The sequence below is a fragment of the Delphinapterus leucas genome, chromosome 17, assembly GCF_059928025.1.
Source record: "Delphinapterus leucas isolate spDelLeu-1000000601 "Yukka" chromosome 17, BTC_Dleu_Yukka2, whole genome shotgun sequence".
NCBI lineage: Eukaryota > Metazoa > Chordata > Mammalia > Artiodactyla > Monodontidae > Delphinapterus > Delphinapterus leucas.
The window spans coordinates 80,138,220-80,154,099 of record NC_143145.1 but is presented as its reverse complement, the minus strand read 5'-3'; the positions used below and the strand labels follow the sequence as shown (position 1 = coordinate 80,154,099).

General features: G+C 41.8%; 1 protein-coding gene across 1 annotated transcript in view; it reads left to right on the top strand.

The window, feature by feature from the left end:
- The window catches only part of UBXN2B (UBX domain protein 2B), a 40,486-nt gene extending 26,085 nt beyond the window's left edge, over positions 1-14,401 (top strand). The window contains exon 8 of the mRNA XM_022556791.2: positions 234-14,401. Within this exon, the coding sequence (XP_022412499.1) occupies positions 234-396 (163 nt within the window). The 3' untranslated portion in view covers positions 397-14,401. The remainder of the gene's footprint in view (positions 1-233) is intronic.
- The last annotated feature ends 1,479 nt before the right edge of the window (positions 14,402-15,880 follow it).

Here is a 15,880-nt window from a genome sequence, read left to right as displayed (position 1 = left end):
GACTGTGTCTGTTTACAGTGAGAGTAGATGTCAGGTGCGCTCCAAAGTTAATCCTCACATTTTACCGTAAAGCCAAGGTAAATCCATCCATTGAAATTAACTTAAAGAAGGTTACAACACATTTAAGTAAGGATAAGAATTGTGTGATTTTTTTTTATTATCTAGTTTTAGCTAAAAGCTTAACTGACAATAAAACTTTTGTATCACAAATTATTTTTATCTTATTTCTTCAGGATCCTGGATGTTCGGGACTTTATTGTACGGTCCCGTCCTGAATTTGCAGCTCTTGACTTTATTCTCGTGACTTCATTTCCAAACAAAGAGCTAACAGATGAAAGCCTGACACTACAAGAAGCAGATATTCTTAACACTGTGATACTCCAGCAACTAAAATGATATTGCTCCTACCCCTGCAGTAGCATGTAGGAACGGTAACGTGCCATATTAGTGAGGAAAACACTTAGAGCGTAAAAAGTTACTTTTATTATTTATACAGATAAATTTTGGTTTTATTCTTATTCTGTCTTCCAGCTTTAGTCTAGACAAATTTGGACTAGGAATAGATCTTGAGAAATATGTTTGAGGTTTTAGCTGCAAGGGCTGGCTTCTGTTGATAGCTTTTAAATATTCAGGCAAACCAATTTGATACATGATCAGAGTTAATGCAACAACATTTGTTTGCAGAGAAAATGAACAAAACCCCATTTTGATAAATGCATTTGGTAAAATCTGCACTAAAGTTTCTTGATGCTGCATTGATCAACAGCCATTAAGAAATCTTCTGACCAAATACTTTGAAAAATTTTCTGTAATGTGTACCGAAAAGTATCTGTATCTGATTTTGAAATACTTTGATCATACGATAATTATTTCTCCTATTAAGATTTTACACATCCTTTTTCCTTGCTGATTTAGCTGTTTACTCATGTCAGAAAATACAGTTTAGCCTTGTATTTTACAGGACTCTGACCATCCTAAACTAGAAACAAAGACAAAGGTCAGCAGTTCCTGAGGAGATGTGTCCACCAGCACTTTAGAGTAACTCCAGTCCCTCGCAGAGCCTATCGTGACCACATTCACTTATTCATTCAGCACGTTGTTCTAGAGGACCCATTACATATACTAAACACTGTTCTAAGTGTTCGACCCAGAATGTAGTCTATTGCAAGACCAAATGAGTGTAGAAATACAGGAATGTAAATTCTGTCAGCCAGACTGGATCTGAAGAGTTACCAGCGTAAATGTCTGCGTTTCTGCTGACGCCACATATTTCCTGAGTGAGGGAGGCTACAGCAGGATGAGAGAAAAGCTTTTCCTTCTTCCCAGACACCATTTCATCTTTGGTCACCCCTCCTGGTTAGTCTTTTTTTGTAGTCTTTTATTGCTGCTGTAACAAATTACTACAAATTTAGTGGCTTAAAATAGCCTAGGTTTCTTCTATAGGTGAGATGTCTCACGTGGGTCTCACTGGGCTAAAGTCGGGTGTCAACAGGGCAGCATTCCTCTGGGGAGGCTCTAGGGGAGAAATGTTTCCTTGCCTTTCCAACTTGGAGAGGCCACCTGCATTCCTGGGCCTGTGGCCCTTTTCCATCTTCACGACCAGCAATACTGTATGTATCTGGCTCCAGCGTCATCACATCTCTTTGAGGACAGTCGGGAAAGAGTCTCTGCTTCTGAGGACTCATGTGATTAGATGGGTCTGCCAGATACTCCAGGATGACCTCCCATCACAAGGTCCACAGTAACCTTAACCGAATCCTTGAAATCCCTTTTGTCGTGTAAGGTGACCTGTCACAGGTCCCTTCTGCAGGCACCAGGAGTGGTCTCTTCTTCGCCTCATCCAACTTGTAGAGGCGGGTGGCATCCCTTCCCTTGCAGCCGTATCCCTCCACGTCTCCGCTTCTGTCCTGACATCATTTACTTCCGACTTTGATCCTCCTGCTGTCTTCTTACAAGCACCCTAGTGCTTACATTAGGTTCACACAGATAATCCAGGATAATCTCCTCATCTAAAGTATGAGTGAGCATCTTGGTGTGCATCCTGGGACACAGTTTCTCTCCATCTGTGAACCTAGAGACCCAGGTATCTGCTCCCAAATATAAGGGTTAGACAGGCATAGAATAATCGTTACAAACCTTCCTGTTCAAGAAAATAGAAACTGGAAGGGAAGAAGGAGGCAGCAGTGCCAAGCGATTTAGAAGTTCAGCCAGGCACAGTCCGTTAGGTTTCGGGGCCTGCGAATATCTTCTGTGGCTCCCAGCAGCATCCCACAGACGTGTGGCTTTCCCTCAGGGTCTTCCTTATACATGAAAGGTAGCAGGTGTCTGCAGCTGAGTACTTTTGTCAGCTTGTTTCTTGCCTGTGGAATCGTGGGAGGTCCAGCCATCTTTTTTCGTTTCATTCTGTCTCTGTCCCTTTTAGTTTAAGACGGCAGTGTCCGTGGGTCTTCTGTGCCTGTTACAGAAGTTGCTGCATTAGACCGGAGGCTCCTCCCCAGAGCTTTCCTAGATAATCCAGCTCTCTTTCTGGCCTTTTCTGAGATGGCTGAGGGGCTCTGTGAGTCACACTCTTAATCTCTTTAAAGAGCCTTTAATGTGACTTTTTTTTTTTTATATTTCTCAGGTATTAGCAAAAAGTTATAGGCCACAATCTCATCTCTTTCCTTAGAGCCGTCTTTGCTGACAGTGAATCTCTTAATGTCTTTGCCGTTCGAGTAAACTAACAATTTCCAAGTCATCAAGTCATGTTTCCTTCTTTTTTAACAGTCCTTTCCTCAATTGATCTGCTTCCTCTCACGTTTTACCATAATCAGTAGGGAGAAAGCAGGCTGCGCCTTCTCTGCCTTGCTTGGAAGTCTTTTCAGCTCGGTGTCCCGAGTCTCTCCCTCACGCCTCTGGCTGTCCCCGCGGCTGCACTGCAGCCAAGCCTCCTGCCGCTGTGTCGCCGGCATCTCTTTACCTTCCGCTTCCCGCAGCACGTTCCGCATTCCCCCCTGAGCCCTCACTGGCCGCGCCTTTCAGGTCCTTGTCGCTAGTAGGCGTGTCCCCCCAGCAGCCGCGAGCACCCCTTGCCTTCTCGGAGCCCGGGCTGGCTGCTGTCCTCAGGGCTCAAGGCGGCCTCGGCTCTCTCCTCCCGCTGCCCGGGCGCAAGGCCACCTCTGAACTTGTAGGCCTTTGTTACAGCAGCGCTCGCTGCAGGGTGTCTGGCAAAGCCCACTGTGCCTCCTCGCTGCCGCCTGACTGGAATGTGCCAGGAGGAGCTTTGGACGTGACCTTTCTCCGGGGCTCCCCTCGCTTCCAGGAGCTGAACTTACCCGTGTGAGGGGCGGATACCGCGGAAGTGTTGATCTCAGCGCCGCAGAGAAAACTTGTTCTCGGTGTCGTAATCCAGAGTAAGAGGCGTAGTCCTGAGTCTTCTCCGAATGGGAAGCTCTGTTCCTTTCCGCTAGTTGAAAATAACCTGGAGAATATAGAAATGACCGTTCAAAAAGTCAGCCTCTGTCCAGAAAGGTTACCAGGGATAAACTGCATTTTCAAGGGGCAAAGCCGTATTCCTGCAGAAATAATCTATTGAAACAAGTTAGCATCTTAAATAGAAGGGCATTGCCCTGTTTGGGATTAACAAAATGGAGAAAACAATTAACCAAACCCTGTAAAATTATTGGAAACGTTATTCTTGTAGTTCCTTTTTAGTCCGTTAGATGGAGTGCCTGTAGACGCACATACAAAAACGACTGCCATTTCTGTACATAATGGTTCCAAAATAGATTCCCATCGGGAGGGAGGATCAAACATCCAGAGGGATGAACAGTACTTTCGTGTGTTCTACAAAGTGTTCTGCTTCGTTTAGAGTTTTCCTGAATTCTTTGTACTGTTGCAGTCGCTGTAACTTTTAAAATTTATAATCCTCTCAGAAGAGATTGTGTGACGTCAATTGTTTTGCATGACGTGTGTAAGGACGTTTTCACTCACCAATAAAGAATGTTTTCACTGAAAGTGATTGAAAATCCTTTTCAAAATTCCCTTTGATTGGCAGCTTTTTTTGAGTGGCCTAGTGGAGCATTGTATGGGTAACATTTCCCGTGGTACGTCTTTTTGATGGGCAGAAGGATCTGAGCTGTAGCGATGTTATCTGTTTCCCATTACTGATTCTGTTTTTATTCCACCAAAATAAAGGTGCAGATTTTTCTTCACTCTGGCCACACTGGATCTCTTGAAAACCTTGTCACGACATGTGTTGTTGATACAGTGCCTCCTGTTCTCCACTTAAGAGTTTTTGTCCCTAATCAGTGATGCACATAAATACATATGTGTCCAGTGTTGTCATAAAGGCTAAGAAACACCTTCTGTGATCCTCTATCTAATTTTAAAGTATCTTTTAATTCCGAGTAAATGTTGTGTAAAAGGAGCCCCATTGCATATGTATAACAGTGTGCGTGGTGTTTGTACGGCACATATAAATCACTCATGTGGCCCAGAACTAACACCTAGCTGTAGCCTACTTAGCTTAATACTTAACAATTTGGCCTCTTTAGAATTTGGAGCTATGACCTAAGTCTCTGAAAAAATAGGAGGGCGGGGAGCTTTTTTTTAGAAAGTTTGAACTTGATGATTTATTTTCTTTTAGATAAATGTTTCTGTATTGTTAAAAACAAGACTGTAGCCCAAAACGGGGCCCCTAAATGCCAAGGCCCACGTCACCAAACCCTGACTTAGACTTAATTACAGCGTGGGCTCTCCCGGAAATGGAATCTTAAACCAGTCAATCGACAATCTGATCAGCACTAATTAGGTCATCTGTCTGATAAACCCTTGCCACCCCCTAAAGGAAAGTGACCTTTGCCATAACCACCCTGCTTTTCTGCCAGTGTATCTTCCTGTTCCCACCCTCTTCTGCCTAAAAAAGTCTCAGCTTGACCAGCTACTGGGAGCTCGTTTCTATTTGCTAGATTGGCTGCTGCCCATTCGTGAATTGTTCAATAAATTCAGCGAGATGTTTAAAATTTATTCATTTGAATTTTTTTTTTTCACACTATGAAGCAAGAGACTTTCAGAATCATTCTGGGGAGCTGCAACCTTACAACTTCCCGAGTCCTGACTAGGTGATCTCAGATGGCTTCTTGGGCTGCTCCGAGGAAAGCTACAGTAGGAAAGGTGGAAATAAGTCCATTCTGTTGAGTACATCACAACATTTCTTGCTTTCTTTGGAGATAATTACCAACTTATTAGCATGGACTTAGAGACGTCATACAATCAGCAATACAATAGTTTTTCAATTGGCTCCTGTCGACTAAAAAAAAAAAAAAAAAACACAACATGAGAGTTATGAGTTAAGTTTTATTTGGGGCAAAATGAGAACTATAGTCCTGGAGACGGCGTCTCAGATAGCTCTGAGGACCTGCTCCAAGGTGATGGGGGAAGGTCAGTGCTATATAGGATCTTAGTGAAGGGCGGACGTGCAGTCAGGCACACACGTGGAGCAGATGCCACCGTTTGTGATTTTAGTGCTCTTCTAGATACGAGGAGATGCAAGAATTGGAGCTCATAAAATCTTCTCTTGAAAATATCTAACTATCTGAAGACCTGTTCTGCAAGTTTTTCCCAGAGCACAGATGCCCCGCTCCTGATCTCCACCCCGAGCTCCTTTCAGGGGACGTTGAAGGTCAACGGCTGCGCTGGCTACCGACTTCATCCTTGTAGAGCCAGGTGGCGAGCGACAAGTTTAGTTGGCACTTCTCTTGAATGAAGTTATGTGTGTTAATTAGGCACCAATAAAAGAGGTCCATGAGAGTAAAGGCAGCTGCCTTTTTTCCTCCGAAAATTCTCTCCTGCCCTTTACTCTCTTGAGTGTAAACTCTCTTAGCGCTGCTGTTTATTCGTGTAGATGTCAACACAGACGTATGTACAGCAGTGTCTTTCCTTGCTTTCACCCTGGGGATAGAAGAGTACTTAAAAGGAGTGCATGTCCTTTGATTTTATGCCTCTGTGTCTGCTTTTTGGTTTATATTTTCCTCGTCTGCATAGGGCACCTTTCAGTGTCCTTTTTAGAACATTGTTAATTATAAAAGGTCCGACATGGTAGTTTCTGTAGTTAACATTTTTCCCGCTTTGTTTTTCATTTTTGTCCCTGTGGGAAAGGCTTGTTTCTTCTGTTGTCAACAGATTTTATCATTTTTAATCGTAGGATCAAGAATGGTAGAAAGTATAAGTTTTAGTTTTCTATCAGAATCTATGTTGACTAGGAAGTAGCAACAATAAATACTACAAATACTCAGAACATCAGTAGGCTTGGAAGTGAAAACACGAGCACAGCTGATGCAAGTGGGCGGTCCTGCCCCCAGCCTGGGATTTTTAACTGGGTCTGGGCTTTTGAGCACAGGAGGGCATAGGACGAAGTAACATTTTCGAGAAAGAAATGTTCATCCTTCCTACAAATCAATGTCAGATTTAATGTTCCCTGAGCTGAAGAGGTCACTCTTATTAATGTAGTGAACTTATATGCAAATAAAAGTTTCATATACGCATGTTATAAATACATGATAATAACACCAAGGCTGAGAGGTGGGTGTTTTTTTTTCCTTGAAAACCTATTATAAATGTTTGTAATGGGAGTAAATGTTACTGTTTTTTTTGGGGGGGGTGGTTATTTATTGATTGATTGATTGATTTTTGGCTGTGTTGGGTCTTTGCCACGTGTGGGCTTTCTCTAGTTGCAGCAAGCGGGGACTACTCTTTGTTGCAGAGCGTGGGCTTCTCATCGTGGTTACTTCTCTTGTTGCGGAGCACGGGCTCTAAGCGCGCGGGCTTCAGTAGTTGTGGCACGTGGGCTCAGTAGCTGTGGCTCGCGGGCTCTAGAGCGCAGGCTCAGTAGTTGTGGCGCACAGGCTTAGTTGCTCCGCGGCATGTGGGATCTTCCCGGACCAGGGCTCGAACCCGTGTCCCCTGCATTGGCAGGCGGAGTCTTAACCACTGCGCCACCAGGGAGGTCCCAAATGTTACTGTTTGAAACAGTGTGTACAAAGGTGTTCTACGGCTATTCAAACTAATCTGACTTTCCATTCTTTAACACGAAGCATGTGTGTGATTCATTTGCGATAAATATACATATGTTGGAGATCGGTGCTTGGGTTCAGCGTTTATTGAGGGCTCACTCAGAGCAGAATCCTGTATTTGGCGGGCAGCATGTCACTTGCGGTCAGTGTCACCCTGACCCCAGCCTGGATGTGATTTATCCGGAGAGCCCCCCACTCCCCATCCCCACTCATGCTTTGGTCTAAAATCCTCCCTTGTCCACAACTCTCAGTCCCACTACCCTGTTTACTGTAGCATTCGCAATACCAACATTTCCTTGTCCGTTTATTTGATTTTATCCCTACCTCCTAACATTCGGGCACTCTTTCCTGTTCCCCCTGACAATTATAAAACTAAAACAATTTGGTGATGAGTTTGATGTCCTTTATCCAAGAGAAAACAATCCACAGATTGGGGAGTACAGAGCCCCACAAGCAGTGAGGGAGGTTTGGGGTCAAGAGTGAGTTCACAGAGCTCAGAAGAGGCAACCTGGAAACAGGGCCTGACTGACTAGGAGGCGGGGGGTTTCCTTACGAGCCTGGCAGGGCCCATTTTCTAGGGTGAGTTGAGCTCACTAAAGGCGAATTGGAGGATTGTGATTGGTGGGTGTTAGGATTCCTTGTCAGGTGTTTCCCAGAAATCAGGCTGGTTGAGGTTTAGATCTGTGGCATGGGCAAGCCCCTAGGACGGCCTCCATTATTACATGGGTCTCCCTAAACGAATTAACTTTATCACCCCAGATTCTCAGAATGTGAGTCTGTGAGAGCAGGGGTTGTTTTTAACGTACTGCTGTGTCCTTAGAGCCTAAAACAATAACCTGGACATAGGAGTCACTCAGTAAGTGGTCCATAAGTAACAAATCAGTGAATTAAGATTGGGACCCTCTGAACGTTGGAAGAATATATGCATTCATGTTTTGAAAAGGAGATTCCGAATAGCGCCAATAGAGTCGATACTGGTGACAGAAGACATCTGTATATTTTGTTTGGGTTTAAAGGAAGGAAAAGGAGAAAAGTGATCTAGAAGTGGTGGCCTCGACTCATCCCAAGGGTGGGAGCATCTGTATCTGTGAGCGGGTGGTCCGGCCGTTTCCCCAGGTAGAATTGGGGCGAAGAGGGCTGAAGAATGTGCTCCTGAGAAGCCTGCTGGAGGTGAGATGCCTGGGATTGTCTGAAAGCCAGTAGCAGGGGCTGTGATTCTAGTTTAGAGATAAGGAAGAACAATGCTCTATAAAGACCTGGTAGAAACCCCTCAGAGGGCTCAGTTCTTTTTTTTTTTTTTTTTTTGATGGTTACTTCTTTAATATGATAAAATGTGTTTCAACCCAAAAGCCAGCATTTTTTAATGACATATACTAGAAAGATGTTGACTATCACCACTATATTTTTAATCAATTCATATTTATATTTTAATAGTTAGCAATGAAAGGACTTACACTTTGGCATTCCGAGTTAACAAAGGAATGGAGAAAATAACCCCCCTTAAAATGAAATTGACTAAGGTTAAAGACATTTTGCAACTTTTTCAGGAAGGAGAATATAAATATAAACAATCCTCTTAAATGTTCTTGAAGGTGAGTTTTTCCCAGAAAAAAATAACATGGGACCATGGAAGGCCCGCTGTTACTCGGGGCAAGTCAAAGGAACAAAGATGGCCTTGTGGCCACATCACCAATTTTTTTTTTTTGAATTTTATTCTATTTATTTTTTTATATAGCAGGTTCTTATTAGTTATCCATTTCATATATATTTGTGTATATATGTCAATCCAATCTCAGTGGGCTCTGTTCTATTTGCTTACTCTAAATACAGCTGTTCTTATAGATTTGATCTTCATGTCAGAGTTAAAATATTGCTAGTCTTATGATAGCTATTTAATTTATTAATATCACATAATTTATTTAAAATGTTTAGCCCTTGATATTTTATTTTTGAATGTAATACCCCATCCTCATTTGTTACTTTAATACTGATACCCCAAAATGTGAAATTTAATCACAGTAGGTTGGGAGTGTGCTAAAATATATGGCAACACTCTTGTTAACTGAAAAGCTGCAGAAACTCAGATGACACTAAAGGCCGTAACCACACATCGCTCGTGCGTTTGAAATCAAACTAGTTTGTAGAGCTGTTGACTTTGGCTACGCTCTCAATTTGGCTGAACTTATAAAGAAAACTCACGAGTCATTATATATTGTTCTTGTTCTCCAAATTAACCCCATTACTCAATCTTCCACGCAAGCAAAGAAGGCAGAAATGACCTGGAGTTACAGATTTCCAAATAACCTTTATAAACAGAAAAGGATTATCTCTGCAAACATGTATGAGTTTCAATGTTCTTCTTGAAATTATTTCTCAGGAAGAATGATGTTACAAAATTCTCTTAATTTTGATATTCCTGAATAGCACACTTTTATGTAGGTTAAAATACTCAACCAGTACTTATTTAATTTGCATGTTTCTCTTTTTTAACATAAGTACAAAATCTTAAGTATTTATATTTGACATGAGAAACGGCACTAAAGCTTATAATGGTAAGTGAAGTAGGTTCTCTACGTGCAGTCCTGGAAATAAGAAATGACTTTTAACAAGGAATGGTATCCATAGGCATCTTAAACCTTTGGTTTTAGATGTAATGAAAAGAACAAAAAGGCTAGATTTGATTCCAAGTCACACCCGTGCCTCAGTGAGTGTGTGGCACACAATTCATCTGATCTCATCTCCCCAGGTGCAAAGGACCACAGGGCGATTCACAAACTGTATTTTTTCTTCCTCTAAATTATTTTTTAAGATAAGAGTATCTCCCTTAATCTATTAATGAAAATAAAATTGTAAGAGATGTTTGCATTTCTAGAGGTTTTTATATTTTATGACAAGCTTTTGTTTTATACCTACAAATACGTCCCCTAACTCCACTTTGAAATGGATGGTTGTCCAATCGAGGCTAAGATTTTACCTAAATAATTGCATTTAAGTGTATGCAAAAGTGTAAGTATTCAGCACTTTAAATAATTTTCAGCATATGAAGTAATATTCTAGAGGAGATTCAGCTAATATGGTAGCTCTTAGTTTCACCACCAGAAACATCCTCAGGTGAGATGTTAATTTATGATGATTTGGTAATTTTGGTTCCATTTAACTCTTGTGTGGAGTACTCTAATGCACTTCAATGTTTTGTTATATTTTTCCTCAGTGTTTGCCGTCTTCCTAGCAATTTTATTACATCAAGACTGATGTAACAGAAAAAGCAAACTATTTGAAAGGGTCTGACACTTTCTAAAAGAATATTATGTCTTTATTTTAAAGTGGAGATATAAATATCAAATTCTTTTTTGCATTGATCTAGTACAAGAATCTAGTATTCTTATACAACTATAAGCCAGAATATCTTGAAAGAAAGCCAAAAAGATTAATAAACTTAGAACTCTGAAAAGTTCTTAATGCAGCCCTTCAAAAATTTAATGTATTAAAACATGGGGGAGCGGGAGCAGAGAGACAACGTTTGCTACAGCAGGTATCATTGCCTGGCAGCATTTAACGATACCAAAAATGCTGTTGTTGATTACAATTTAACTCCTTTCACGAGGTGACTCCAATCTTAAAATTAACAGCCCAGGATGTCAGAGGAGAAAGAACTGCATTTCTTCCCACCAATACATACGTATGGAGAGGACCCACATGGGGTCGAGTGAAGAAAAAAAATTTTTCATTATGTCATCATCTGGCAATAAATGTCTAAGGCCACAGGCCCTGTTAACCTTTACAAAGATCAAGGTGTTGCTGATAGTAAAACAAAACCTTTTAGTTGCCTTTGAGAAGGTAACATTAGGACATCCGTGTGCAAGATGTTGGCTACTTATTCCTCCACCAGACGGCGTGCGGGCCCTATAAAAGAATCTCCTCATCTTTCCCTCAGCTGGTTGGGCTGTTGGTTTATTTACTGACGTATAGTTGCCTTAAAATATTATATTAGTTTCAGGTGTACAACATAGTGATTTGATATTTTAATAAAATAAAGAGAGGATTAAAGTTCGTTGTTAAAAACTAGGAATTACGCCAACATCAATATCATTTAGCACTGCTTTTTTCTGACCTTTTGCAGTATAGATAAGGAATACTTGGCTAAATATAATTAGCATCTTTAGAAATGTAACAAGGTTGAATCATAAAAATATTGCTAGTGTCAATGTATTGGGCCTTGGGTTTTTCAGTGCAATATTGCCCGTTACACATGGCCCAGATGTCCATCACTGGCGTCTCACCCACTGACTGTTCTCCCTGGAAAGCATTTAAAATGCCCCACTAAGGTCTCATCTCTTGATAAGACATTCTCTGTTTTAATGCACTGCCATAAACTGACTTCTTAACTCTTTTCCTGTGTTGGTTTTTCTTTTTGGTTTTGGGGGGGTTTTTTTGTTTGTTTTTTTGTGTTTTTTTTTACCCACACCATATCCCCACCTGTTTTCTGTAGCTAAATTCTGATTACTCTGATTTCAATTCTTCATTCTTTTTTATCTGCAGTCACCAGCTCGCACCACGGTAAATTCTATTTTGATCTTTGCCTTTCCCTCTTACAAAACTGTGCGTGCACGTTCACAGTCCGCAAGGCCACTAGCAGAGACGTGAGTAGCAGAATTGTAAATGAAAATGGAGAGAATTGGCATAGAGGTGGACGTCCTAAATTCCTCATCACGCCTCCACCACCAACTCTGTGAGTCCCAATTTTCTCATCTCCAGAACCAGGAGATCAGAACACCGTCCTTCAGTTCTTAATTCTGATTCTTTTCCACAAAATTAAGCACTGACCAACATAACATGCCTACAGATGTTACCACGGAAGTAAAGATGGACAAATGATGCCCAAAACGGAAACCAACAAGTAAATCCAGAGAAAATATAACGTGTTGTTTATTCTCTTCCTTTTGGATTGCTTTTCTGGGACTGTCTACTGGTAAGAGAATTTGAGAATTCTTATTAAAAACATTTTAGGGCTTCCCTGGTGGCGCACTGGTTGAGAGTCCGCCTGCCGATGCAGGGGACGCGGGTTCGTGCCCCGGTCCAGGAGGATCCCACATGCCGCGGAGCGGCCGGGCCCGTGAGCCATGGCCGCTGAGCCTGCGCATCCGGAGCCTGTGCTTCGCAATGGGAGAGGCCACAGCAGTGAGAGGCCCGCGTACCGCAAAACAAACAAACAAACAAACAAAAAAAAACATTTTAGTCTAATAATATCTGTGGAATAGCTTGGTAAAGGATAGCATTAAGCAACAGGTTAAAGACAGTGAAAATTTTGCAGGCCAATACAATTTTCCTGGGCCTAATGCTTAATAGCCTTTAAAAAAAAATTATGTTAGAATCTAACGGCACAGACCTATTCAACAAAAATTATGGTTCCTTCATAGGACACTATTCAGTCTTTTGAAAAATGTCTAGTAAAATAATGATGTGAAAAAATTTACAATAAGTATAAAGCTGTTAGAAAAGATTTGCCACGGGATTACAGTGTAGCTGAGGGGTGGAGGGGGGCACTGCTTACCATTTCTAGCCCAAATCTTGGTCTCTCATATTATTCCCGACTAAAAATAGCCAGAGCCCTTTGAAGAAACGGTTGACTCCAGGTTAGGGAAAGGGAAACACAAGGTGAGCCCAGGTTATCTGGGGACTAAAAGTAAAGAAGCTTTCAAAGACCAATGGGGTCATGTCAAAAGGGCACAAAAGCCAGGTTGATGTAGTTCTCACCGGCCTAATTTGACACCATTTGAGCCCAATTATCAAGATCGTAGTTAACTGAAATTCACTGGGCCCATGAAAATCCATAAGTCATTCGTGATTATCAAATGAGTCACTAAAACCAGTTTGTCACCAATGGAGATAGCCATTAAACCAACCCCTTACTTTGAAAACTTTATGCCTTTATTCTGCCTTTCCAGGAAGACCTTTATTTCTCGAAACCAGTAGCCCTCATTGATAAGGGAAAGCTGACTTAAAGAAGAATACCAGCTAGTAGAGGTAGATGGTGACAAACAGAAATGTAAAATCATCATTTTGCAGTCCCCAGTGAAATCACTGACTCAGACAAGGATTATCAGTTGGTATTAAAATTATTAGATGAGGGATGGATGGGGAAGTGAATTTTGTACTTGCTTTGCCCAACTAACATCAAAAAAGATCACACTCATGACAAGGACAAGATCTTAACTGTACGACGGAGGAGGAGGGAAGCTAAAATTGTACAATATGAAGAATAACGCCGTCTTCACACTAATTCAGCCACCAAACTTGGCAGCTCTAATGGTGGAACAACCAGGTACTGTGCGTCCCCAAGTGGACTGCCTACGTGTCTACACATCACCAGGGATGTATTCTCAACTAAAGCATTTAAACTGAATCTGTCAAGCCTTCAGGTGTAACTTTCAGTTTACAAGAAAGTACGTAGAAGAATAAGTTAAAAGCTGCCACAGAGAAGTAATCAGACAAACCCAGATGATGAAACATCTGACAGGACAGATCAGTGTCATGAAAAAAAAGACTCTTCTAGATTAAAGGAGAGGTAAGGAATACAACTAGGCTGCTGTAACTGGGACTGGATCCTGATTTGGACAGACCAGACCATCATATTTTGAGGACAACTTGTGAAATGTGCACTACGTATATTGAAAATTGTAATTAATTTTGTGAAATGGGATAACGTTTTTAGCCATGTAGAAGGAAATATTTAATGTGTGCTAAAGTAAAATCTTCCAAAACTGTTCATGCTCGTTAATACAAAAAAAAAAAATCAGTCGTGGTGAAGTGTTGGCTTAGAGACAGGCCTGGCTTTGACCCCGACTTCATTTACCAGCTGGTCAAGGCATTTAAACTGTGTGCCTTATTTACGTCTTATGCTATAACTACCTTTGATAGGTAACGGGAACTATATGAGATATGCACAGTTTAACAACTAACTACTGTACTTTTCCCATTAACCTCCTGCTGCTTGACCTGTTTGTCTTCTCTTCTACATTTTTAAAACTCTCTTCTTTGTTCCTCGCTGTTTTAAGCTTTCGTTTGATTTCATTATTTCCACTGATGATTCTTTCGATCTCTCTGTGTACTAGGAGCATTCAGTGTGGAATTATCCCTTGTTATCTCTGTGCTGTCGAGTACTTTGATTACATAATTATCCACTTCTCTTAGGTCTTTTGTCACTAAAAAATTCAAGAATCTGTGCCACGCTGTCACTTTGTGAACCAGTCTTCACTTAGCACAGTATCTGTTTTTCTTATTGACGCTTCATAATCTGCCTCCGTGTTTATTTCCTAAAAAATAACACTCCCTCCCTCCCTCCCTCCCTCCCTCTTCCTTCCTCCCTCCCTCCCTCCCTCTTCCTTCCTTCCTCCCTCCCTCCCTCTTCCTTCCTTCCTCCCTTCCCTCCTACTCTCTCCCGCTTTGCCTCTCCCTGCCTCTCTCTCTCTCATTCGAGATAAAAGGGAGATCACCTTTTCTCCCTGCATGTTCCCACACTTTGCATGTCCCCACGTCTCCTGTATCTCACTCTTCGGTGGAGTCCGAGCCAAGTTTGCCCCTGACGTGCTCTGCTGACCCCTGAGCTGCTTCCGTGTCCACCCTCCAATTCTCCAATTCCCGCTCTGACCTCTGCCACCCTCACTTGTCAGAAACAGCTGTGCTGAGGTCTCCCTTAACCTCCTCTTTCTAAACTGAATCCAGAATCCTCACTGTGATTGTTAACACCCACATTTTTCAGCTGCTTGTAATTAGCATCTGATCTCGCCTGTAACCATTTACATTTAACTGGCTTTCTTACTTTTCCAGTAATTTATTGAACTCTCACGTTTAATTGCAGCCTACTTGCCCCTTATTTGCACATAATGAATTCTTCCCCACGTTTTCATCATATGTACTTTCCAATTCCTACAATTTCTGTAAAAAGGAACAGAAGCATTCTATTTTCTGGAGCAAATTCACCCAAGAAGACTGACTCTGTTGAAGAACCAATGTTGAAAGATAAAATGAAAGTGACAATAGGTCAATGGTCATTTGTTCCTTTTAAATCTCCTACCTATCTCCTTAGGGATCTGAATAAACAGATAATTAAAGAGAGTCACTAATATACAGACAAGAGCTTTTTAGAGCAGAAGTCAGCAGAGGTCCTCCCCACCCACAGGGTAAGTATGCTTCCCAGCAGGGGTCCTTGTCACCTTCGTGTAGCCTGGGGGAATCAACATGGCCCTGGAGCCAGATCTCAGTTTAATCCCTGAGTGGCCCTGGAAAAGTGACTCAGAGCTCTCATGTCTTCATCTATAAAATTAAATGCACGGTTTCATCTTAACATCTCCCAAAGGTGAGAAAATTAAAAGTTGTGTCAAGATATGTATTTGTTAACTACCCGCTTCCCAAAGAGAGAGAGAAATACAGGCAAAAAAGTACTTCTCCCAGTAGTATCTATGGTTTCCCTTCCTTCTGGGTTCTGGAGGAAATCGGCTCTAACTTCCATTCCATGTCCATGAAGTCAGAATCCCTTGCCCCAAGCTCCTTGCTTCCATTTAACTAGCTGGATGTATGAACAGTCACCCCACTGCCCCTCACGTGAGGTTCCTGTCCTGTACTACGTTGACACCGATGTCAAATTAGACAGTGGTTTCCTCACCCACCCAAACCTCCCAAAAAGCAAAGCCCAGCAAAAACAAAACTCCCCACACAAGGCCTGCTTTCTTCGGCAGCTGACGCTAATAAAAGGAGATTGCAGGGAAAGGAGAATGAACTATTACAGCAACAAACAGCTTCAGTCGAACGGTCAACAATTCTGTCTTCGA